Genomic DNA, 26,816 nt, shown 5'->3' with positions numbered 1-26,816 from the left:
ACAGCAGGGGTAGGGCCTGGAACAGGTGTGAGCTGGGTTGAGCTGCCTGCCCACCTGCCTTTTAGTACATTTACACAGTAGAGTTGAAGTGGAGGTAAGTCCCAGAACTAGCGCAAGCCAGAACTGAGCCGGGCTGCTTTGCAGCAGTAGCCCCTGTCTGTGGGGTCCTGGAGCAGCATCTATCTACAGCCAGCCTGGGCTACCACGCAAAGGGGCTGCTTCACGGCAGCCTCCGTCTACGACCAGCTGAGGTCAGCGCAGACAGGGGCTGCTTTGCGGCAGCCTCCCCTGCTCCCTCCCCACCCACTGCTGCCTCTGATAGAGACAGCAGCAAGGAGGGGGAAGAGAGCAGGTGGCACTGCAGAGACTCTCCCCCCGTACCAACTCCTGCTTCCCCCTACTTCCTGCCTCTGATACAGAGGCAGCAAGTGGGGGGGAAGCAAATAGTCAACTAGATTAACTGATAAGACTAGGCTTATCATTTAGTCGACTACTCAGTTACATCCCTAATACAGGCTGAACCTCTCTAGTCCTGAAGCCCTGAGACCTGACCAGTTCCAAACCAGAGAATTTTCCAGACCATGGGTGGTCAATATTGTCTAGCGAACAATTCCATTGCTTACTGAGCAGGACTTTTTGGGGTAAATTAGAGCTAACAACATAGAACATTGAGAGCCAAGATGCTCTGCATGCTCTGGTTGCCCTCACTCAGGATACCACAGCATTCTGCAGCATGGAGCCAGAGCCACCCCTGTGCACTCTGGTGTTTCTCCTGGACATGTTGCTGCGAGCCTGGCAGCATGTTCTGGAGGCAGTAACAGTCTCCCCGGGGTGCCCCATTGGGGGCTTGTGCCTCTTTCCTCCCTCATGTCCTTCCACTTACCCCTCCCTAACCCCCCTTCCTGCTGTACAATAAAAGACACATGTATTCATTACAACAAAGCCTCGTTATTGACCAAAACTGGGGGGGGGGGATGAAACTGAGGAAAGAAGGTGGGAGAGGAGAGGAGGGAGGATGGGAGAGGGGAGGGGGAAACTTGGGAGGAGGGAGCTAGCAGGAGGAGGCAAGGGGAGGAAGGGAGAGAAGCTCAGGGCTCAGGGTTGGGGGTCTCCCCGGCCCAACTGTCTCCCAGCACCGTGGATGCGGGGGCCTCGGCATCCCTGGGGGTGTGGGGAGGGTGGGGAGAAAGAAGCAGGAGGAGGAGAAGGATAGGGAGGAGGAACAGTAGCTAGGGAGGCAGCAGGGGCTGGAACAGCAGGAGGCAGCAAGCTCTGCCCAAGGGTCGATGACCACCTGGGGGCACAAAGCATCCTGCCCCCCAGGATGCGGTCCACGGCATCAAAATAGGGGCAGGCATCTGGGTCTGCCCCTGGTTGAGGGGTTCCCCCTGTGGCCCTGGCATACGCCTGCCACAGCTCCTTTATTTTCATGTGAACCTGCTCCTGGGTTTGCATGTGGCCTTTGGCTGCCACCTTCGCCTGTAGACGGTTGCGTTCCTCCATTTAGTGCGGAGATCATGGACGTTGGAGGCATCCCCCCAAACCTGAATTAGGTCCCTGATCTCTGCACTGGACCAGGCAGGCGCCCACCTTTTCCGGCCCCTGGCAGGTTCCTTGGAGCTGGCAGACTAGTCCTGAGGAACGGTGGAGGGCTGGCTGGCACTGGCTGCCTGGCTCATGCTGGGGCCACTGGGTCAGGTGCAGTGACTGCTTGCTCTGGGCTGGCAGGCTTGGAGCTGGCACAAGCACTGTGGCCAGAGTCTACCCCTTTAAGGGCTCCAGGGAGGGGGGGAAGGAGAGGAGTTTTCTTGGTTGTGCCAAAAGTGGCCACCAGAAAAGCCTGGGAAGGGCTAGAGGGCCCCTATTTCAAAATAAGCGTCTACACGACACTTATTTCAAAATAGCAATTTTGAAATTGGTGCTATTCCTCATGGAATGAGGTTTACCAATTTCACAATAAGCGCTCCGCTATTTCGATTTAATTTCGAAATAGCGGTTTGGCTGTGTAGACGGTGGTAAAGTTATTTCGAAATAAAGGCTGTTATGTGTAATGTGTAATTGGCCACACCCATAAAAGTGCACATCCAGTTAACTAAAATCATTCCGGACCAGAGAGTTCTGGAATACAGGCAGTCCCCGGGTTACGTACAAGATAGGGACTGTAGGTTTGTTCTTAAGTTGAATCTGTATGTAAGTCGGAACTGGTGTCCAGATGCAGCCGCTGCTGAAACTGATCAGTTTCAACAGCGGCTGAATCTGGACACCAGTTCTGACTTACATACAGATTCAACTTAAGAACCCCAGGCATCCCCAAGTCAGCTGCTGCTGAAACTGATCAGCGGCTGATTCCAGGAAGCCCGGGGCAGGGGCTTCCTGTAGTCAGCCACTGGTCAGTTTCAGCAGCGGCTGACTTGGGGACTCCTGGGGCAGAGAAGCTGGGGTGCTGCTGGGTTGCTCCAGTAGCGCCGCCGCTCCTCGGTGCTACTGGACCAACCCAGCAGCACCCAAGCTGCTCTGCCCCAGGCGTCCTGATTCAGCTGCTGCTGAAACTGACCATCAGTGGCTGAATCAGGACGCCTGGGGCAGAGCAGCTGGGGTGCTGCCGGGTTGGTCCAGTAGCGCCCAGAGTGGCGCTACGGGACCAACTGGCAGCGCCCCAGCTGCTGTACCACAGGCATCCGGAGCAAAGCCATGGAGCACGGGGGCAGCGGGACAGCCCAGACGCTCCGTGGCTGTCCTGCTGCCCTCGGGCTCCGCGGCTTTGCTCTGCTTTGCTCCCCGTCCCCCTGGTCTGCAGACCAGGGGGACGGGGAGCAAAGCGGCGGAACACGCGGGCAGCGGACACTGGGCTGTCTGCTGCCCGCGTGTTCCACCGCTTTGCTCCCCGTCCCCCTGGTCTGTAGACCAGGGGGACGGGGAGCAAAGCAGAGCAAAGCCGCGGAGCACACGGGCAGCGGACAGCCCAGACGCGTCTGGGCTGTCCGCTGCCCGCGTGTTTCGCCGCTTTGCTTCCTCTCCCTGGTCTGCTGGAGACCAGGGAGAGGGCCCTGTTCGTAACTGCGGATCCGACATAAGTCGGATCCACGTAACTCGCGGACTGCCTGTACAGAGAGGTTCAACCTGTGTAAGCACATTTTTACATTAGCACTTTTCCATATCTAAAAAGAGCACCATTGGTAGAACAAGATGGACCTTCTTAGTCTGGCACCCTTGGGATCTGAGCAGTCCTGAACAAGGGAGTTTGTCAGACCAGGGGAGGTCAGGCCTCGGGCTCATCTCCGGATCACCCGCCCCACTCTGGCCATAGCAGCTACCTGCCACTGGCCAAGCTCCTCTCTAGACGATTGGCTCCACGCTCCCTGCTGCCAGTGAGGCTCTGCTCCAAACCCCTGGCCAACAAAGCTTCTCTCCAGGCCAGCTTCACGCTGACCATGGCAGGGCTCTACTCCCTAGTCAGCAGTGCTCCATGCCCCTTGCTGCTGGTACTACTCCTGCTGGCGGGGCTCCATGTCCCAGCTGGCAGGGTTCCTTGCCCCCAGCCGCCATCTCACTAGCTGGGCTCTCTTCCCCAAGGCCACTTGGAGGCTGCCAGCCACTGCAACCTCTGTGATTGGGACTCTCTGGTCCAGCAACATCCATGTCTTGCCAGACCAGAGTGCCCTGGACCACAGAGGTTCAATTTGTACAATATCATTTCATTCAAACACAAATGAAACTGTTGATAAACAGGCTGACATAACAGATATGACACAGATATGCCTATATTTATTAAACTAATAACAAACACTCAGACAAAATTAGACAGAAGGCTCTAAAACCTATTGGAATACACTTCATGAAACAGAGCCAATCAGATTTTCTAGGCAGTTCTAACACAATATCAAATACCCTCTAGAGCATTCAGATTATTTATTTAAAATATATACACAGCTGTTTTACTCTGTGATGCCATTACTGTGTAGAACATATGACACTTCAGAATGCAGACTCCCAGAAAATCTCTTAATTCTAAGACTTTGCCTTTTGTGTGTGTGTTGTATCATGCATTAATGCAGTAGGTACAAGAACCAAGAATGTGTTTATGAAGAACAGTCCATATTCTGGCAGACGGAACTTAGAGATATCTTACAAGAAGAGTAACAACAGGGTATATCTAAATTATGTTGAATCTAATCTTTGCAATTTTAACACTGACAAACAATCGTTTCAAAGTATCATACAAAGCTGCTCTGCAGACACTGCATTTAAGAATAATATTCAGCTTCCTAATACCTTGCCCCCTTAGAACCTGGACACACCAAAGAGATGCATTTTCAGATTTCTTGAAGGCTGTGTTTCCCTGCCAAGAGATTTATTTAGAATAAGCAAGGTGCTAAAATATTCATATTAATAGGAAAAATTAGGCACATTAGTGTCTTGTCAAGTTTACTTTGTGTAAGACCGCATCTGACAACAGAAGGTATCAATATTTGATCATTGATCAACAAATCTAAGAAAATTGTTTAACTCAAAATTAATAATTTTAAATGAAATGGGAACAAAAAATAGATATTCATGATTCTTCCCATGAATGTAAAGTTTTCAAAATATTTTAATAAATGCTGAAATAAGGTAGGTAGTTACTATGAGCTATATATGGTTGATAGAAGATTTTACTTCCATCCCCACCTCTAACGAGATGTACACAAAATATTTTAAGTATTTCATACTTTGAATGTGTCTGGGTAGCCAACTGCCCCACACCAAGAAAGAGAGAGAGAGAGAGAGAGCAAGAAATAGCATAAGTCAAAGAACACTATATTTCAGCTTTATGTTTCATTATTCTTACTGAACCTGAGTTATTGCATGACCATGGCACTCTAACCCAAGAGTTCTCAAACTGGGGGGTCAGGACTGGAGATTATGGCGTGGAAGGTCACAAGTTATCAGACCTCCACTCCAAATCCCACTTTGCCTCCAGCATTTATAATGGTGTTAAATTCATTTAAAAGGGTTTTTTATAAAGGGGGAGGTTTGCTATGTGAAAGGGGACACCAGTACAAAAGTTTGAGAATAGTAATTGGTGTTCTTTGAGATTTGTTGCTCATGTCCATTCAATATAGGTGTGTGTGCCTGACACATGCACCAGTGCCAGAAGTTTTTCCCTAAGCAGTACCCATAGGGGCTGGGGTCCCTAGCGCTCTCTGGAGAGGCACGGGCATGCCTCACTATACAGTGAGCCCCCAGATCCCACCCTCCTGAGTTCCTTCTTGCTAGAGCACTGACAGAGGGGAAAGGGTGAGAGGTTGAATGGACATGAGCAACACATCTTGAAGAAAAAGAAGTTACTCACCCTGTGCAGTAACAATGATTCTTCGAGATGCGTGTCCCGTGGGTGCTCCACTATAGGTGTCGGGCTTGTCCCGGCGCCGCAGATCGGAGAACTTTTGTAGCCGTAGTCTGCCGGACCGCGCATGCGCGAAGCGCAGCTCGTGCTCTTTCGCACAGTTTGTATTCGTGCGGTCCGGCTCCCGCCAGCTCCTCCTGATCCTCTTGGTCTGAAAGACAAAATGATACTTCCGAAGAGGGGAGGAGGGCGGGTCGTGGAGCACCCACGGGACACGCATCTCGAAGAATCATCGTTACTGCACAGGGTGAGTAACTTCTTTTTCTTCTTCGAGCAGTGTCCCGTGGGTGCTCCACTATAGGTGAATATGCAGCAGTAGCCCCTGAAAGGAGGGGGGTTCGGAGCTATCGTGCTGCAGCTGTGGACAGCACTGCTGTTGCCACTGCTCCCTCTGGAAGGTAAAGGTTGGGAATGGCATAGTGCTTGGCAAAGGTGAAGTTTGACGACCATGTGGCAGCCCTGCAAATGTCTTTTAAAGGGACGCCCTTTAAGAATGCAGTTGATGTAGCAACTGCACGTGTTGAATGAGCTGTCGGATTCTGCAACAGCGGTCTACTATTTAGAGCATAGCATTCCTTTATGCAGTTCACAATGATTGACAAAATGTGTTGAGCTGACAATGGGTGACCCTTAGAGCAGTCGGCTGTAGACACGAATAGCGTGTTTGTCTTTCTGATGGACCTAGTCCTGTCTATGTAGAAAGCCAGGGCACGTCTGGCATCCAGAGTGTGTAACCAAGTTTGCTCTGCCGAAACATGGGGCTTTGGATAGAAAGTGGGAAGTACTATTGGTTCATTGATGTGAAATTGTGAATTCACTTTCGGAAGGAAAGTGGGTTGAGGACGTAAAATGACTCCTTGATGGGTAAACACTGTGTATGGGGGTACAGCGGATAAGGCAGCTATCTCACCAACCCGTCTTGCAAAAGTTATCGCAATGAGAAAGGTAACTTTCATTGTGAGAGTGCGCAAGTCGCATGTGGCTAAGGGCTCAAAGGGTTTTTGAGTTAACGTGTTAAGAACTAGCTCTAGATCCCATGGCTGCGCTGGCTGTGTTTGGTGTGGGAAGAGATTAGTCAAGCCTTTCATGAAGCGCCGCATCATCGGGTGGGAGAAAACTGAATAACAATCTACAGCGTGGTGTAACGCAGTGATTGCGGCAACGTGCACTTTAATAGAGGCGCAGCTGAGAGAAGAATTCTTGAGCTGCACGAGGTAGTCTAGGATACGGTGAATGGGCACGGAGTAGGGGTCCAGGGATGCCGATGAGCACCATGCTGAAAACCGTGCCCATTTGTGAAGGTAAGTGGATCTCGTAGATAATTTTCTGCTATATAAGAGAATGTGCTTGACCTCCTGTGAACAGATCATTTCTGTTTGTTGGAACCAACTAGGAACCACGCTGTCAGTGCCAGTAGGTCGATCTGGGGATGGAACAGACGTTGATTGTTCTGGACAAGAAGGTCGCGCCTCTTGGGCAGAGGGAATGGAGGACGCGCTGACATTTGATGGAGGTAAGGAAACCACATTTGTCTTGGCCAAAAGGGAGCTATCAGGATTACCGTGGCTTTGTCCATTAGTACCTTCTCTAGTACTCTGGGGATTAGAGGTGTGGGCGGGAATGCATACAGCAGTTGATGGCTCCAATCGTATAGGAACGCGTCCTCCTTGGAGTTCCGACCCATTCCTGCCCTTGAACAGTATTGGGGGCATTTGGCGTTCATTCGGATCACAAATAGGTCCACTGTTGGAAATCCCCAGGAACGGAATATGGTTGAGAGAACTTCCGGTTGGAGCGCCCATTGGTGCTTCAGGGAGAAGTGTCTGCTCAGTGCATCGGCCATAGAATTCTGCTGACCGGGTAAGTATTCTGCAATTAGGGAGATTTTGTGGAGGATGCACCAATCCGACATCAGATTTTTGGGAACTGACCACCATGCTAAAGAATTTCTGACGTGTGTGGGAAACAGTACTCGTTTGTGGACGTCTCGAACATTTGGAGTGTAAACAGTAGCTATCCAGTGCTGGAGACAACGGAAGTGCAGTCTTGCGTGCTCGACGACATATGTCGTGGCTGCCATGTGCCCCATAAGCCTGAGACATTGTAGGACCGAGGGCTTGGGACTGGTGATGATGGCCTGTATAAGATCTTGGATTGCTTGAAATATGGTTATTGGTAAGAGAGCATGAGCAGTGGTTGAGTCGAGTTGTGCTCCTATGAATTGTATTGATTGGTGCGGGGTCATGGCCGACTTTGGGATGTTGATGATCAGGCCCAAGGTTTCGAAAACTGTTTTTGTGAGGTGTGTCACACGTAAAGCCTCTGCCGCTGAAGGTAGGGGAATATTATTACGCCGAGACGTCGTAGGTACGCCGTTACTACTGCCAGCGTTTTGGAGAAAACCCTGGGAGCCGACGAGAGACCGAAGGGCAGAACCCTGTATTGGAAATGGCCTGCGCCCAATTGAAAGCGTAGAAAGCGTCTGTGAGCTGGGTGTATTGTTACATGGAAATAAGCATCCTGTAAATCGAGGGACGTGAACCAATCTCTGCTGTGAAAGGCTGGAATGATAGTGGCTAGGGTAACCATCCTGAAGCGGTGCCTCCGCAGGTACCGATTTAATCCTCTGAGGTCGAGAATCAGTCTCCATCCCCCTGATTTTTTCTCTGTTAGGAAATATCGGGAATAGAACCCCCGTCCCCGGAACTCTTTTGGTACTATTTCTATTGCTCCGATGGTGAGGAGGCGATCGACCTCTTGTTGTAAGAGAGGTTCGTGAGATGGGTCCCTGAAAAGGAACGGGGTGGGGGGCGTTGGGTGGGGGTAAAGCGGTGAATGGAATGGTATGCCCTAGCGTGATTGTCTGCAATACCCATCTGTCGGTGGTGATGTGAGACCATCGGTATTCGAAGGGTCTCAAGCGATGGTGGAATAATGCCTGTGGAGGGTTGGGATGGGTGTTTAGCGTAATGGTGCACAGTCCCTGGACTGGGATGTCAAACTTGTTGCTTGGCATTTAGACAGCCAGATGTTTTTGGCTGAGGTCTTCTTTTCTGCTGGCGCTGCCAGCTGCGTTGCTGGTCCTGCTGTCTATATTGAGATGGTTGGAAGGTGAATGGTCTCTGTCTCTGATAGGGAGTGTACCTCTTCCGACGAAAGGGAGGAGTATACATGCCTAAGGTCTTGAGTGTGGTTCTTGAATCTTTACCCGAATGAAGAACCTGGTCGGTTTTGTCAGAGAAGAGATTGTGTCTATCAAAGGATAAGTCCTGGACCTTGGTGAGAAGGTCTTTAAGGACTGCTGCCTGGTGCAGCAGAGAAGCCCTGCGCATGACCACGGATGTGGCTGTGGTACGGGCTGCAGTGTCTGCCGTGTCCAAAGCTATGTGGAGAGCTGTTCTGGAAGCTGCTTAGCCTTCTTGGACTACTGATTTGAGGACCTCCCTCTTGCTCTCGGATAGATGTTCCAGAAGGGGCACTAATTTAGCGTAATTATCGAAGTTATGATTAGCTAATAGTGCGGAATAATTTGCCATACGGAGCGTAAGGGTAGCAGACGAGTAGACCTTTCGACCGAAGAGGTCTAGCTATTTCATATCCCTGTCCGGCATATTTGATCTTTGTTGTGGGCCCCTCGTTCTTTGTTGGGCTGCATCGGCAACTAGAGAATTTGGTTGGGGATGAGAGAAAAGAAACTCCATCCCTTTAGCCGGGACATAATATTTTTTGTCTGCTTTTTTGTGTGTAGAAGCCGGTAACTGCCATATGTCGTCGACAATCTCAAGAATGGTGTTATCGAGTGGAAGAGCCACCTTAGCCTGATGTGAAGGGCGAAGGTTCCTGAGGAGGTGATGGGACATCTGTTGGACTTCTGCAATTTGCACGTTCTGTGATGTCGCCACTCTCCTGAAAAGATCCTGAAATTGCCGGAGATCGTCCGATGGTGATGTATCTTCCTGGAACACTGCATCATCCAGCGAGGAAGAGGATTGATCTGTGGGAGATTCATCCTGAGGTTGGTCCTGAACGGTATGTTGTTGTGGGACCTGTGGCTCGGGCAGCTGGGGAGGCGGAATACCCAGTGGAGTTGGTGGTCTGGTTGATGGTAAAGGCTGGCACTCCCTGCTGGGTGGTGTGTGTGACTGGTGTGGAGAGCACGATATTGAGGAACGACGTGTGGAGGAGTGAGAATAATGCCTGAAATACCAGTGGTGTTCCGGAGACCTATGGTAATATCGTGAGTGATGAGGTGATCTGCTATAGTAGCGGGTCCTGTGGGAGGTATAGTACCCGTAGCGACCGGAGACTGATGGAGACCTAGGGGATCGGGACCGTTCCCTGGATCTCAGAGCTGGTGAAGGTGACCTGCGATAATGGCGTCTTGGTGAAATACGAGGAGAGCGGTAGACCCTCTGCGCGTGTCTAATGGATTGGGCTGAGAGCCCTGATGAAGGAGAAGGCGGTTCTGGTGAAAACTGGATGTTTTCAGGTGTGGGAGACGGTATAATGATTCTCCTGGACCTTCGATGGTTGGTTGTGGCAGTTTGCCCTGCAGAGGGTCGCGAGGGCTGTGCAAGAGATTGGGTTGGTGCCGGCGGTGCCGCACTGGGAAGCGGAGAGCCTTGTGGGAGAGGAGACTCCCGAGCTGGGGTGAGTTCCCGTACCAAAGAGTCACTTGGTGCCGGCGAGTTGCTCGGTGCCGCTGAAGGGCATGGTGCCGAGTGGCGAATCGGTGCTGGCAGCGCGCTCCGTGCCGGCAGCATGCTCTGCGCCGCGGGCTCGCTTGGCGTCGAGGTGGGAGCCAGTGCCGTTAGAGTAGCCCGTGCCGAGGTCACTTCCGGTGCCGGAGCAGCGGGTGCTTTCGGTGCCACATGTACCGACGGCACTGGGGAAGGCTTCGGTGCCGACGGCAACTTAGGCGCAGGAATAGTTGCGGGCTGTGGAGCCGAAGTGCTGCAGCCGTGCTTCGCCTTAGAAGGGGCATGCACGCCCGAGGTGCCCGGTTTGTCCCCCACGCTAACCCGCGTCGGAGGTAGAGAGCGAGAAGGCGAAGGTCTTTTCTTGGCTCTCTGTGGGGACGGCTTGGGTGAAGGAGCAGGGAGGGATCCGGGAGTTGCTCCATCTTGTGGCTGTAATGCCCTGTCAAACAGGAGCATTTTAAGCCTCATGTCCCTGTCCTTCCTCGCTCTTGCGGTGAGTTTAGAGCAGTGAGGACACTTCTGGGGTATGTGTCCCTAACCTAGACACCTGATGCAGAGAGCGTGACCGTCGGAGGCAGGCATTGCTTCCCTGCATGAACCGCACTTCTTAAATCCAGGCAAACCCGGCATGATGGCCTCTGTCCTCCTCTGACTGAGTCAGGGGGAGAAACTATTTACAGATAACTTGAGGAATTTTTTTTTTTAAACTAAAATGACTACGACTAATAACTAACTAATTAACTGGGGAGAACTAACTATTAAATAAACCAAATGTAATGAGTTTTTCCTCTCTCTCAGACTGACAGGGCTGAGGAGAAACGTATATTCCGTCCACGGCTGAGGACGGTCAGGAGGAACTGGCAGGAGCCGGACCGCGCGAATACAAACGGCGCGAAAGAGCACGAGCCACGCTTTGCGCATGTGCGGTCCGGCAGACTACGGCTACAAAAGTTCTCCGATCTGCGGCGCCAGGACAAGCCCGACACCTATAGTGGAGCACCCACGGGACACTGCTCGAAGAAGAACATCATTTACAGAACAGGTAACTGGCTTTTCTTCTTCGAGTGCTTGCTCGTGTCCATTCAACATACGTGACTGTAAGCAGTGTCTGAGGAGTTAGGCAGGAGTCAAGGGAATGCTGACTGCAATATATCCCTGCCAAACGCAGCATTGTCCTGATCTGATGCAGGATGGCATAATGAGACGCAAACATATGTACTGATGATCATATCACCACTCGACAATTGTCCTTAATCAGGACATGCGCAAGGTAAGCGTGAGAGGAAGCCTGAGCCCTGGTGGAGTGGGCCCTAATCAACTCCAGTGGCTGGGTCCCTGCCAACCCTGCGATGAAAATGATTGTCACCTTGTCCCTCTTGACTTTCTGCAGGACCTTGCTGATGAGGGGAAACAGAGGGCAGACATAGAGGAGACCCTCCAACCACTTGTACAAGAACACACCCAGAAGAAAGCCTCTCTCAAGGCCAAACCACTAGCAGAACTGGCTGCACTTTGCTTTGTCTCTTGTTACGAAGAGGTCCACTAGGGGAGAGCCCCAGTCACAGAAGTGGGAGGCAGTCACCTCGGATGGAGAGCCCACTTGTGGTGAGAGAACTCTCTTCTGAGACAATCTGCGATTGCAGTTCAAATCCTGGGAGATGTTGAGCTTTTAGCATGATGCTGTACAGCAGGCAAAACTCCCAGAGCCTTATAGCTTCCTTGCAGCATTCTTGGGAGCAGGCCTCTCCTTGTCTGTTTAGATAGCACACGGTGGCGGTATTGTTTGTGAGGATGCACACCGCCCTGCCTGTGAGGTAAGGGAGGTACACCTCTCACACATTCCTGATTGCTCTTACCTCTTTCATGTTTATGTGGCGTGATCTCTCTTGAGTGGACCACATGCCCTGAGTGCAAAGGGACCCCAGGAGTGTGGGTCCCCAAACCACAATCTGAAGAGTCAACTACTTGTTCTCTCAAGTGCAATTGAGGATGGTATGGGCTGCCCAGCATGACTTGGGCCTGGCTTGCCTACCAGGCCAGGGCTCTCAGAATTTGGGACAGGCCATTTCCACCTTTTCCAGAGAATGTTTTACTGGTATGTACACTGAGGCCAGTCATAGCTGGAGGGACCTCACTCTGAGACTGACTAGGGGCACTACGTACGTGCAAGCAGTCATATGCCCCAGGATCTGAAAACACACTTGTGCTGTGGTCGGGGGGCATTCATGAGCTGCCAAATGAGGGCCAATAGGGCCTCAAATCTCTCTTGAGGGAGCAATGCTCTGGCCATGGTTGAGTCCAAAACTGCTCCTATGAACTCTATCCTTTGAGTTGGCACCAAGAGGAACTTTTTTTTGTTTATCAGCAGGCTTTCTTCACCCTTAACTGAAGAATACATTTCTCTACCAAACAAGTCCAAGCATTTGGAGCTTTTATTTTTGGAGGTGGGGGCCAGCTGGCCCTGCCACTCCCTGTGGCTGACCGATTCCATCACAAGGGAGTTGGATAGTGGGTGGGTGTAAAGATAGTCTGGGACTCAGCCGGAAAGAAAGTACTTCTGCTCAGCCCTCTTAGCTATAGGCAGAATAGAGGAGATAGTCTGCCAGAGTGTCTTAGCAATCTTGGTGACCATTTCATGGCGGGGCAAGGCCATATTGCCAGGTCCTGTTTGGCCCAGGACCCCGAACAACGAGTCCAAGGTCTCTCACATCTCTTCAGCCTGGAGGTCTAAGCCATTAGCCACCCTCCTCGGGAGGTCCTGGTGGGCTCTTGAATTCTCCAGGGGCACCGCAGGGGGAGAAGCCACAATTGCCTCATACGGCGAGGAGGAGGCCAGGGCCAGTTGACCTTCCTTACGAGGCGGGGGTTGGCCACTTGCCCCTGCCATCTGTTGGGGGGGCCCTGGTGTCCCCACATTCCTTTGCAGCCCACAAGAACTTGGTGGCACCAAGGGGACCTGGGATGCTACAGCTACTTAATGGCTAAGCTGAGACTGTTCCAGGAAGCCCTAGGGAGTCCATGGACACCACTGTGTCTGCCACTGAGATAGTGGCTATTCCGTACCCTGGGACAGCACCAAGAGTTGCACCGACTGCTGCACCAGAGGAATGGAGACTGCATCCAAAGCCACATTGCAAAAGAGGATGCTCATCAACACCCACAACAAAGAGCGGGAGTAGCAACTCTTCTGGTTCTGGTACTCCTCAGAGGCCTCAGAGACTGGGAATGTCCAGACTGTCTGTGGGAGCTACCATGCCCTGAAAAGCCACTCCTTGAGTCCAGAGAATGGTGCCAGAGAGAAGATCCAAGGTATCAGAACAGGGACCGGGAGAAATAGGACGTGCCTTTGCGGCTGGGAAGGCTCAGTGCTGGAGAGTATCTATGGCATCAAATGGTGCTGGTGGCATGGAGAGGAGTCTTGATGTCAGCTCAGTGAATAGCGAGAATCAGTGTCCCTTTGACACATCTGGTGCTGGGGGGAGGGTGCATACCTGCACTGGTCTGTGCACCGACTCCAGCAATGTGGAAGATCATGCGTCATGCCCCAGTCTCTTACGTGGAGACCTATGTGGACTTCAGAGCTCTCTCCTCTCAGATACCAAAGGAGAGCATGAGTGGACCATGCCAGGCAATCGGGAGCCGAACGGCAGTTTGTGCTAGTACCCTGTTGGCATCAGGGGCGGTACCAGCATGGCACTTATGTCCTGTGTGGCCTGGAAGTCCTCCAGTGTGGAAGGCAGACAGACCTCCATCACCTATGAAGGTGACCCGAAAGCCGGGCTCGGTACCTTCTGAGGCTTCTCCTGCCTGACCGCCAGCTGGTCACACTTCTTCTCCTTATCCTTACAAGGGGGACTTGTCTCTGCCCAGCTCCTAGCAGGTCTAGCCAGAGTCAAGGGTGATGACCGGCACCAAGCTACCAACACTGGTGGTGGACTGCGCATTGAGGCACCAATACTCGGTGCCGAGTCCGACCGATGATCCTGTGGGGCAAGCATTAAGAGGACTGTAAGACAAATGTTTCTTTTTAATAGTTCTGGGACGGAAGGACCAACAAATGAGACACTTGTCCAAAATATGTCATTCCCCAGGCAATGAAGGCAGTGAGCTGACTGGCACGGGTCTGTGGCACGCTGTGCAAACTTGGAGCCAGGGGAACAGGGCATACCATCCTTGCTATAGCTAAGGCTGGAGCATGCTGTTGCAAGCACCATCACTGGCGGAGGGAGGGGCCGGGGAACCCTATATGGTGTGACATGTGTGTGCCACTCCAGAGGGCACTGGGAACCCTGACCCCTGCAGGTACTGCTTAGGGAAATCTTCCAGCATCAGTGCATGTGGCAAGTACACACACCTATTTTGACTGGACATGAGCAAGTACTCAAAGAACCATTGTTCTATCCTCTTACATTTTGGGGTAGTCAAAGTAAGAGCAAGATACAGACTGTGTGTCGTTTGGTTGGGTTGTAAATAGAAAGTGAAGTCAGCTGGAGTCATGACAGAGCTGTGGGAATTTGTGATTTCCTACAAATCCTAAGATTACAAGAAGATTGCAATTTGGTTAACTGGAACCCAAAAAGAGAACTTTTATGAAGGCCAAATAAAGTTCTAGGGCTCATCAAATTCTAAGAGATCAAGAACAGGTGACATTCTCCTAAATAGTTTTTCAAGAAAGAAGGTGTGTGAGAAAAGGAGGGGACTAGATTTTTATCCCATTGTCCTATTTAATGGGCTAATGTTAAAAAAAGAGGAACATTTAGGATGACTATCTGGATTTCCACAGAAAATGAGATGCATGATTAGACTGTAGAATAGGATCCCTCCAAAAAACAGTAGGGATGGGAATCCATTACTAACAATATTTATCATTAGGCCAAATGAAACACCACAAAATGAACAACTGAGAACAACTGCATTGGTAAGAAAATGGATCAGTTGCCTCACCAGGCTTTTTCCCTGTGTATAGCTTTTACAGTCCTTCAAGTTTTCTTAAATGCCCACTAGAGGGTAAGAGGAAGGTTACTACTCTGCTGTTTATACATTGTTATTGATGTCAAGTGCACACTTTTGTATATTTTCTATGGCTTCTCATTTACCTTTCATGGTTTCTACTGTGTATGCAGGTCTTACTTTGTTATCGTGTATTAACAATGATCTTGGATGTTCTTTGCTTCTTTCTCTTTACAGTTTTTTCTTTTTTTCTTAGTTTTAGTTGTCAACGTCTATACAAAAATCTTCTTTTGTTAAACCCTTTGTGTCCTGTTCCTTTTATTAAAAGCAATATAAAATAAACAGTGGCCTAATTTTTATCTGCTTTCACAATCAAGCAGCAATTATACATTAGATGAATCAAAGTGATTGTACTTTTACCAAAACTCTTATTAACAAAAAGAAGAAACTGGCACTCACATCCCTGGTCTACACTAGGGAGTTATTTTGAAATAACCCCGCTTATTTCGAAATAATAAGTGGAGCATTCATACTACCAAGCCCATCATTTCAAAATAAGGGGCTAGTTATTTCAAAATCTGTACTCCTCCTTTCTTTGGGGAATAATGCTTATTTCAAAATTGTTATTTCAAAATAGCATTATTGTGGAAAATCCAGTGCTGCTCATTCAAAATAACTGGCCTCTAGAGACCTCTCACAACTGCATTTGTGACCACTCTGACCACACCTGCCATCTCCACTGCTCCCCTTCTCCTGAGGAACTTAAAGCTCCAGGCTACAGGAGGAGGCTTTGTGCCACGTGGGCAGCTTTGCCAGCCCCATGCCATACAGCAGGACCGATGGAGCTTTGGCAGACCCCAGTGCTCCCTCGGATCCTCCCACAGCTGCCAGCACTCCTTCGGCACCCTCAGCTGCCACTGGCCAAGGACTCAGGAGAGATCTGTCCTTGACTGGTGCCGGGATTCTGGACCTCAGCGAGGTCTGGGAAGAGGAGACAAACCTCCAGGATCGCTACACCAGAAAAAGGAATGCCAACCTCTAAGACCAGATCGCCACCAGCAAGGCCAACAAAGGCCACATCCGGACTCTGGACCAGGTGCAGATGAAGATTAGAGAGCTCCAGAAGGCTTACCACAAGGCCAGGGAGCAGAGCAGATGCTCTGGGGCAGAACCACACACATGCCTCTGCTACAAGTCACCTCCCCCACATCGTCATCGCATCCAACCAGGACACACTCAGCATCAGCCTCTACAAGGGTGGGTTTGTGGACAAGGAGGCAACCAGCCGGGGGACCATGCCCACCAGCCAGGACCTGCTCCTCGCCCTGGAGCCAGTCTCCCAGAATGTTTCCCAGGCATCAGATGAACCCAGAGAAGGCACTTCAGGTGAGTTCTATAACCTTACATATCTACATGTGGAGGCAGGCAACAGGCTGAGAGGGGCTGCATGCTCCTTGCTTGAGCTTCTCAGCCTGGGGGCCACACAGAAGCCTGTGCACGTGGGTGCACATAGAGTGCCAGTCTGGAGCACTCAGCCCTATGACACTCTCACTCAGGAATCCTACAGGACTTCTCACAAGGTTCCTGGAGAGGCCTGCCTCACTCTGGCCTCCCTGGTGGGACACCTTCCCACAACAAGCCTCTGCTAAGGAGGCTGGGGTCATGGAACTACACACCAGTGCCACACATTCACTCCCAGTCAAGTGCGGCAATGTGAAGGAGACTGATCCCATGCAGGGAGAGAAAGAGGAGGGGACCTGAGTAGCATTCTCTCTGGGAAGCGGCCTCTCCCACTCACACACACCTGCCCCCGATACCTCCTCCCTCCAGTGGACAGGGATAGAAGTTCTCTCTCTGTGGGATGCCGCCAGTGCCAGACCAGGTGTGTGCAGGATGCAGTAGGAAGCCGAGCCACCCCATTCCCCGTCCCAACCATGCCTGCTTGTCCCCGGGGTGTGGGTGTAGCAATGCTCCCTGGACATCTGTGCCCCGCTGAAAAGTGCCCACTGTCTGGGCAACATATGGCCTTTCTCAAAGCACAATGCCATCATCTGAACTGAGACTTTTGGTGTAGGCTCAGAGATTAGGGCTAAGCTTCATACACAGTGGCTACGTCTACACTGGCCCCTTTTCCGGAAGGGGCATGTAAATTTCACCAGTCGTCGTAGGGAAATCCGCGGGGGATTTAAATATCCCCCGCGGCATTTAAATAAAAATGTCCGCCGCTTTTTTCCGGCTTTTAAAAAAGCGTGGCGTGTCCACCACCTCCCACACCATCTACCCAACTCCACGGGATCAGAAGAGGGAAGAGACCCCGGGAGTACCTAATACGGGAGCAGATGGCCTGCCTGCAGTTCCTCACCTTGGGGGCTCAAAGAGGAAGCAGCTAACATGCCAGCACAAGGCCATGTGCTCCTCCCTCAACTTGGTGATGGAGCTTATGGCCTTGTTCATGGAGCGGGCCACCAGCCCACCTCACTGCCTCACCCAATGACTTCCCTTCTTAGCCCCCTCAGGGGCCACCAGGGTCCCAGCACACATGATGCGGGGACCTCTCAGGCAGCTGAAGCCTCCCCACCAACCCGAGGCAGGCTCCAGTCCCAGCCCCAGCCCCATCCCTGAACCCTCCTCCCCAATTGCAGGTTCTTTCCCCAGTACCAACCCTGTTGTATATATCCCCCAGTAAACAGTCTTGTTTTTTCACAAATGAAGGCTTTTTTATTTGCTCTGCAGGGGAGAGGGGAAGGTGGCAAGGGAGCGCAGGGGAGGGGGAGGTGTGCACACAGAGGGAATGCAGGAGGCCACTTGCGCAGAGGCACAGGGGAGAGTTTCACAACTGGCCTTGCATGAAACTCTCCCTCAAGGCCTCTCTGATGAGCCCCTTGATGTAATCTCCGAATGGCACTGGTGTCTGGCTGCTCATATGCCCTGGCCATTAATTCAGCCTCCCCGTTCTCCTGCCTGGCAGGAAAATCTCCCCCTAGCTTTTGCAAATGTTGTGGAGCACACAGCAGGCCACCACCACAAAGGGGATGTTCCACTCGCTGAGGTTCAGTCGGGTGAGGAGACTCCTGAACCTCCCCTTTAAGTGGCTGAATGCACACTCCACAACTAGGTGGCACCTGCTTAGCCTGGTGTTGAAGTGCTCCTTGGTGGGGTCCAGGCTGCCCCTGTAGACCTTCATCAGCCAGGGGAGCAAGAGGTAAACTGCATCGCCCAGGATGCACATGGGCATGTCAACCTCCCTGACTCTGATGGTGCGGACGGGGAAAAAGTGCTGGTGTACATCTTTCAGAACAGGCAGGCATTCAAGAAGGTGCAGGCGTCATGTGCCTTCACCAATTAGCTGACACTGATGTCGGTGAAGTGTCCCTTGTGACCCACAAGGGCGTGTAGCACTATGAAGTACCCCTGTTTATGTAGTCCAAAGCACGGTGATCGGGGGCCAGGATGGGGATATGAGTGCCGTCCATGGCCCCCTTACCCCTACAATTTGGGAAGCCCATGGCAGCAAAGCCACCGACAATAGTGTCCATGTTGCCCAGAATGATGTCATAGAAGCATGTGGTTGATGGCCTTCACTACTTACATGAGCATAGTCCTGACTGTGGATTTCCACACGCTGAACTGGTTCCTGACGGAGTGGTACCTGTCCAGCATGGAGAGCTTCTACAGATCAATGGCAACATGCTTCTGCACAGGGATGGAAGATCTCACTCAGGCGTCCTGCCACCTGAGGGCAAGGGTGAGCCACTCGCAGAGCTCCAGGAAAGTGGCTTTCCATATGCGGAAGTTCTGGAGCCACTGCTGGTTGTCCCAAAGCTACAGGACAATGTGGTCCCACCAGTCTGAACAGGTCCCCCACCACAGGAAGCGGCACGGTGTCCAGGAGATTGAGGAGCATTTAAAGCAGCAGGAGGGCCAAGACCTGGGTGATTAGGGCCTGTGGTCCGGGCTGGTCCTCATCCTGCTGGAGGACCAGCAGCGTGGAAATACTGTGCTATAAAGTGCAGCACAAGGCCCATGAGCCTGGCACTGCTTTGTAGCAGCTCTGGTTCCATGGTGTAAGTCCGCAAGGGCATGCAGAACACATTGAGTCTATTTTGTGTCCCCCAAGGAGGGAGCAGTGGCAGAGTGCTGTGTGAGACGCAGCCGTAGAGAAGAGTCCATGTAAGCACACGTCACAACTTGCCTGACCAAGCAGCCACAGGAAGTGTCCACCTTCGTGGCGCCCTCCCCGAAGTGCTTCAGGGGGCTTTAAGTCTGAGGCAGGCTCCAATCAGGGTGGACACATTATTTTGAAATAATTCTGACACTTCCCCATAGTATGGATATGCTATTCTGATTGTTATTCCGGGAGTTATTATTTCAATTTTACTAATTTCAAAATAATTTCCTAGTGTAGACATACCCAAGTATTGTGGTGCTGCCTTTCTATTGTGTGTTTATTGCACAATGGAAACTCAATTCAAAGAATGTTCACCTAACAGCTACTGTTTAAAAGCTAATACAGCTAAGAAATAGTCCCCATCCACAAAAAACTAGTCAAAGAGTAACTAAAAATGAAAAAACAAACAAACAAGCACAAATGATCCAAGCTTATTTTTCTGTGTTCTCTTCCAAACGTAAATTAATTTAAGAGCCAGGAACTTTCACTATTATTTACTGGGTAATTGCAGCTATGGTGTGGGGCTTATCAACCTTTCTTGGCTCCTCGAGGAAACACTACCAGGTGTGCTAATGGAGCAAGCAAAGGGGTCTGTCAAATAAAAACATACAGCAGCAGCAAGCACAAAGAAAATTATAGCTTCTCCAAAAAGAAAAAGGCAGAGTATTGTGTGTGCCACTGTGTACTGCTTTATGATCCTGGGCAGAGCAGCAACAAAACACATTGCCTGGTGCAAAAACATTCATTCTTGACTTTGAATCAAGATGGAGGTTGAAACAATCAAAATCTTTGCCTTCTTAGATGAACAAAAGGCAACAATTGTGAGCCAAAGATGATAAGACACAAAGCTAGACAACAAAGTAATTTAGGCAATGATCTAGTGTCTTTGTATTAATGCACCTTTCAACTATTTCTTGTATTTGGAAGGATTGATAATATTTATATTTGAAATAAACTATGGACTATAATGCTGCCAAGTTACTGTAGAGATAAGAATATACAATATTTTTAAAAGAAACCTCTTTTTTACTATAACTTTGAGGCATTTGGCTCGTGGTAACTGCCAAAGACTGCATAGCATCTGCTCTCACTTTAGCAGTTTATATTCTGACTCTGGTGAATGGAAGCACAATCTCTGAAACATCCTTTGGGGAACACTACTGAGTTTCTCTTCAGAGCTCTTGCTCAGAGATGAGAGAGAAGGGGATTAATACTACAGAAAACTTGAAAGAACCAGCTTCTGAGGCACCAGTGAATAGCAGTTTCCTGATACTGTACATACCACAGTTCTTTCTTTTACTGGAACATTAGAAAGGTGCCCTAAATACTAAAGTGATTAGTAAATATGAAAATCTTTCAAGCTGGAAAAAACTCCCAATTTTTAGCCATGTTCAGATACATTAATACAAGAAAAAAGTGTATTTTACCTTGTTTATCTATAGCCCTAATACAAAAACAAGATAATAGTGACCCGACTTAATTGAGATTTTCCTTTTTCTAAGGAGTCTTAGAAAATGACAGTTTCTTTTGTGTAGTCCTTGGGCGCTTAAGCATACCAACATATGGTAAGACTGAATTTTGTGATACTCATACAATCCCATTATTTTAAGTACCCAATAGCACAAACTACGGAATTTTGTGTGGTCCTGTGAGATCAACAAAATCTGGCCACACACAGTGAAAACAAAGCCTTTAAAGCTTCAAACTCAGCTGCAGGAATTCTCTCCTCAAGAGCCATGGATACTAAATAGTAGCCACTAGTGAACCCCAAAGCCACTTTCAAAACTACAAAAGACTTTATATAAAGCCAAAATAAAGCTCTAGAAACAGCAGCAAGAGCTCACTAGAAGCGACCATTCTCTTGGATTCACTGCTTTTGAGAAGCAAATCCCTGCGGCTGCTTTTAAAAGCTTTGAAAGTTTCATTTTCTGTTATCAAAGCCAATAAAGTTTCAAAAAACAGCCACAGGGATTTGCTCCTCTGAGGAGCAAACCCCAAAAGGCAAATGGTGAACAGTGCTCTGTGGCTCTCAAACTATGTACAGAGCCTTCTAAGCCCTACACTTCAAATTATAACTCCATGTTGGGCTGCAATTGTTACACCCAGAAGAATTAATTAAGGTTTGCATGGCAACTTTATTAGTGACTTTCCAACTATTTTCATACAGTTTTTAGTCTAATTTTCTTTGCTTGTTGTTGACCTGTCACATCAATATATGGTATAATGAAAGCAGGCCTCATAACGGTTCTTCCAAAGACCTGAACCAATAGCGTGTGCACTTCATAACCTCAGAGAGCAACCACCAAATTCCAAAAATATTGCACTAATATTTTCTCATCGTAACTTCATATGATGACATCATCATAAGGTCACTGGACTAAAATAATTATAGGTTTACATGCATTTATTTTCCCACTATGGCCTCAGTACTGCAAAGGGACTACTTACAGTGTGTAAAACAAAGAACATGAATAGGTCTTTGTAAGATGAGGGCATGTTATATTGTAAAAGGGTTTCCATAAATTTATACTGAACTTATTAAGTATGACATTACAGGTAAAATTTCCAAAGCCACAGAAGTAAAATAAGAGCCTAAATCCCATTTCAAAGATGACCTGGGCATTAAAGAACCCAAGTGTCATTGAAAGTTAATAATATTTAAACTTTGTGGCTTTTAAGTCAAAATAAAATTTAGTTTTTCTGACCTTTTTTAATGTTATGTGGCCATACATTTAACCTAGTTCATACTTCAGTCAGAGTAACAGAAAATAAATACTGAGCATAATTATTTGCCACTTTTTAAATGTTACTATTGAGTGTTTATTTTTTTTTTTTTAATTCTCAAAATAACTATTAACATTCAGGCCCAACTGTAAGTAAAAAGATAATCTATTTTATTTATATCAAAGCAAAAATACCATAAATTTTTAAAATAGTTACATATGTTAATACCTGGATTAACACATTTAACAAAAATATATCCAGATAATCACTTGTCTTCTAAACCACAGAAGTGGGAAAGTAGGAGATCTGGATTCTATTCTTGATTCACTCTCAGACATCTGCCAAGACCTTGGGCAAGTCACTAACCTCTCTGTGCTTCATCTTGGTCATGTGCAACATCTGAGAATGGGAAATGATTGTCTAGGAAGGAGTTCTGCTGAAAGGGATTTAGAGGTCGTGGAACACCACAAGTTAAACATGAGTCAACAGTGTGACACTTGCAAAAAAAAGCAATGATTATGGGATGCGCTAACAGGAGTGTTTTGTTAGCAAGACACGAAAAGTCATTCTTCTACTGTGCGCTGATTAGGCCCCAGTTGGAGTACTGTGCCCAGTTCTGGGCACCACATTTCAAGAAAGATGTAGAGAAATTGGAGAAGATCCAGAGAAGAGCAACAAAAATGATAAAAGGTCTAGCAAACATGACCTATGAGGGAAAACTGAAAGAATTGGGCTTGTTTAGTTTAGAAAAGTGAAGACTGAGGGGGGACATGCTAGCAGTTTTCAAGTATGTAAAAGGATGTTACAATGGAAGGATTATTTCAATAACGTTTGCAAGGAGTATAAAGGATCCTCAAATAGATTATAATACCAAAGTGTCATTTTGATACATTTTGAGACAGCAAAGATACTTTCCTAATGAAATATGGACACATAATGGAAATACTTATAGAACTTTCATTATATCATGCTGGACGCTACACTGTATCATGACACTGACTAAAATGGATCTGCTCCAAAGGCAATACTTCTGAAAGCAAATGACATGCTCCTCACCCATTTCTAGTATTCGTTTATGTAAAGGGATAGCAGCAAGAAAAGGTTCATCTTTACAAGACTGTATCTGGGTTCCAACCAAGTCAGAGTTGGCTGCCATAATTCGGGCACTCTCTTCATTAAGGTTAACTCCAGCCATAGAAGCAACATCATTGATGTCATCGTCATCTCTATAACAAAAGCATAAACAAAAGATAATTTTGCATGGATACATTAACATCTATAAATTAATTGCCTCCCTTAAAGGGAATAATCATGCAATGCTCCTGATCAGAAGAGGGAATCTAGGCCAGCTTATCGGCACAACACCAAGCTCTGCTTTATCATGAAATACCCAAAACTCAGAAACCACTTAATGCACAGGTAGGAACCTTATTTGGGTCAGGGGCCACTGACCCACAGAAAAATGAGTCAGGGACAGCACACAAATGAGAAACTATAAAAACCACCCCACAATGCTGGGGATGGGGAGCCCAAAGCCTCCTGGGCCAGATACAGGCAAGCCAGAGGTTGCATATCTGGCCCCAGGGCATTAGTTTCCCCACCCTGACTTAATGGAACAAATATCTTTGACCACTCAGCTTCAACTACCAATGTGGTATGATTTGTGTACAGCAAGAACAGCTGAGCACCCTTCCTTGGACTGGAAATCAATGAAAAATATGGATAGCAATGTCTACTATGTGGCCAGCTGTACTAGGTTAGTGGTGACCACAGACCACAAGGTGCTCGGTCTTCCCTGCATGCTGATGATTTGGAAGTAGGGGGTCAATCTACAATAATAATAAACAAACAAAAAACCCACAGACAATGAAACCAAAACACATTATTTCAAATTGCTCAAGGTTCAAGAGATACTGCTATTAATACTGAAAACAAGAAATCTCACAAAAATGCCAAAGAAAAAAGTAAAAAACCACCCCAAAAAATTTATCCTAAAAACCTTAATGCTTTTGATGGAATTGGCACCACTTTAGAGAAGCTAAACAAGATCACATGAGACTGAAGATCCATTTCTGACAGTCACATGAGCTTAGCTGAAAATTGGACCATGCGAAGATAATCACAAACATGAACACATAGTTAGATAAATAAGTATGGATAGTAAACAAAGCTAGAACAAATAGGCTGGAAGCCCAGATCTCCAATTAGAGTTAAAACACAAGTGCTGACCATACTACAAATCTGTGTAAGTTTACTGGCTTGTGTAGTTAATGAAAATAAAGCACTAACTTACAAAGATGCCATATATGAATGCCTAAATAAGACTCCGGAATTCACCAAGGAAGAAAAAGACCAATGGTCATTCTTACAGAAACGGATCTCAACTAATGAATAGTTCATTACAACTAATGAACACCACATATATATATAACAAGCCCACAGTCTCTGAGGGTGTGTCTACACTGCACCGTTATTTCGAGATAACTAGCATTATTTTGAAACAACAATGCGAGCATCTACACAGCCATTCCGTTATTTCAAAATAATTTTGAAATAACGGACATCTTATTCCGAAATCTGTAAACCTAATTCTTCGTGGAATAACACCTTTTCTGAAATAGCTATTTCGAAATAAGGCGTGTGCAGATACTCCACTGCTGCTATTTTGAAATAGCCCCTAACAATAGAATCATAGAATCATAGGACTGGAAGGGACCTCAAGAGGTCATCGAGTCCAACCCCCCGCCCTCAAGGCAGGACCAAGCTCCACCTACACCATCCCTGACAGATGTCTATCTAACCTGTTCTTAAATATCTCCAGAGAGGGAGATCCCACCACCTCCCTTGGCAATTTATTCCAATATTTGACCACCCTGACAGTTAGGAATTTTTTCCTAATGTCCAATCTAAACCTCCCCTGCTGCACTTTAAGCCCATTACTCCTTGTCCTGTCCTCAGAAACCAAGAGGAACAAATTTTCTCCTTCCTTCTTGTGACACCCTTTTAGATATTTGAACCAGAGCCATTCTAAAGTACTCCTCCCCTGTGTCTTCTGGGGCTCTAAATCGAGATAGCATGTCTACGTTAGAGAAGCCTGCCTTGGACTAATTTTGAGGTTTCCCTGCAGTGTAGATGTGCTATTTCGAAATAAGCTATTTCAGAATAACTATTCCAGAATAACTTATTCCAAAATAACTGTGTAGTGTACCCTAACAAGCAAAATGCAAACACATAAATGCTGACACCATTATCAGTGTTTTCCCAAATGATTATGATAAATGTGGGATTTTGAAAGCATCTTGCAACCATAAATTATATTATGTCTACTATTCTATCGACATATAGCCAGTGTCATCACATTCAGTTCAACCAGGACCTATGATAATATATATCTGTGATCCCAGCATTTGGTCTTTGAGGGACAGTTTCACCTCCATCAAACATTCATTCTAACAGAATAAAATAGAAAAATAACTCCTTATTTCCCACAAAGTTTATGCTCTATGACATACAGGCAAATAATAATTGGCAGAACTTTCAAGATAAAACATAATTGTAGGCAACAGCCCTTTCCCTAGAATTATTCGCTTTTGAGAACGCTCATTTCTTCTTCCTTTAATGTTCTATCCATGTTCCTCCTTGCCCCTGACTCCTAATAGTAAGCAGGAACTGAACTATTTACCTTGCTATGCTTTAACAATAAGTGAAAATCATTTTTACATAATATGAGTCCTATTAGCATTCTTTCTATATAGTAGTTTTTGAAGCTACAGTAACAGCAAAACTCAAAATTGTGATTTTTAAAATGTACAATTGACAAGAAAAAAGTAAAATCTACATGTGAATTTTCCAAGTGAAGAAGCCTAAAGATATCAGTCTCAATATCATCACTAGGATGATATCAAGATATCATATAAAGATATCATCACTAGGATGATCCGAGGAATGGAAACCCTGTCTTATGAAAGGAGACTCAAGGAGCTTGGCTTGTTTACCTTAACCAAAAGAAGGCTGAGGGGGGACGTGATTGCTCTCTTTAAATATATTAGCAGGATAAATACCAGGGAGGGAGAGGAATTATTCAAGCTTAATACCAATGTGGACACAAGAACAAAAGGATATAAGCTGGCTAGTAGGAAGTTTAGACTTGAGATTAGACTAAGGTTTCTAACCATTAGAGGAGTGAAGTTCTGGAATGGCCTTCCAAGGGAAGTAGTGGGGGCAAAAGATCTATCTGTCTTCAAGGTTAAACTAGATGGGTTTATGAAGGGGATGGTTTGATGAGATAACATGATCTTGGTAACTAATTGACCATTCATTATCAGTGGTAAATAGGTCAATGGAGGGATGATAGGAGTTACTATAGAGAACTTTCTGGGTGTCTGACGGTAAGTCTTGCCCACATGCTCAGGGTTTAGCTGATCGCCATATTTGGGGTCGGGAAGGAATTTTCCTCCAGGGTAGATTGGCAGAGGCCCTGGAGGTTTTTCGCCTTCCACTGTAGCCTGGGGTACAGATCATAGCTGGAGGATTCTCTGCATCTTGGGGTCTTCAAACTATTTGAAGGCTTCAATATAGGTGAGAGGATTATTCTAGGAGGGGGTGGGTGAGATTCTGTGGCCTGCATTGTGCAGGGGGTCAGACTAGATGAACATAATGGTCCCTTCTGACCTTAAGGTCTATGAGTCTATGAGTCAATAACACAGTCAAATAAACCTTGCAAAGTAAATCATTTTTCAAAGAACTTTTACTTCCATGTTTATCTATTGAAGTTAGTGCTTATGGAAGGTATAAGAAACTCTAACTTCCAAAAATCCCATTGACTCACAAAACAGATATGGCATGGATAACAGCAGAGTAATGCTCCACTAACTCTATGCTCTGCCAA

The 26,816-nt window shown here is 47.7% G+C and overlaps 1 protein-coding gene across 2 annotated transcripts in view; it reads right to left on the bottom strand.

The window, feature by feature from the left end:
• The window catches only part of LOC102463045 (transcription initiation factor TFIID subunit 4-like), a 274,989-nt gene that overhangs the window by 168,233 nt on the left and 79,940 nt on the right, over positions 1–26,816 (bottom strand). For both annotated transcript variants that reach the window (XM_075940091.1, XM_075940090.1), the window contains exon 10: positions 22,985–23,154. In XM_075940091.1, the coding sequence (XP_075796206.1) occupies positions 22,985–23,154 (170 nt within the window). The remainder of the gene's footprint in view (positions 1–22,984; positions 23,155–26,816) is intronic.

Source organism: Pelodiscus sinensis, chromosome 12, assembly GCF_049634645.1.
Source record: "Pelodiscus sinensis isolate JC-2024 chromosome 12, ASM4963464v1, whole genome shotgun sequence".
Lineage (NCBI taxonomy): Eukaryota > Metazoa > Chordata > Testudines > Trionychidae > Pelodiscus > Pelodiscus sinensis.
Note: the sequence above shows the minus strand (reverse complement) of the source record. Positions and strands in the feature narration are given on the sequence as shown.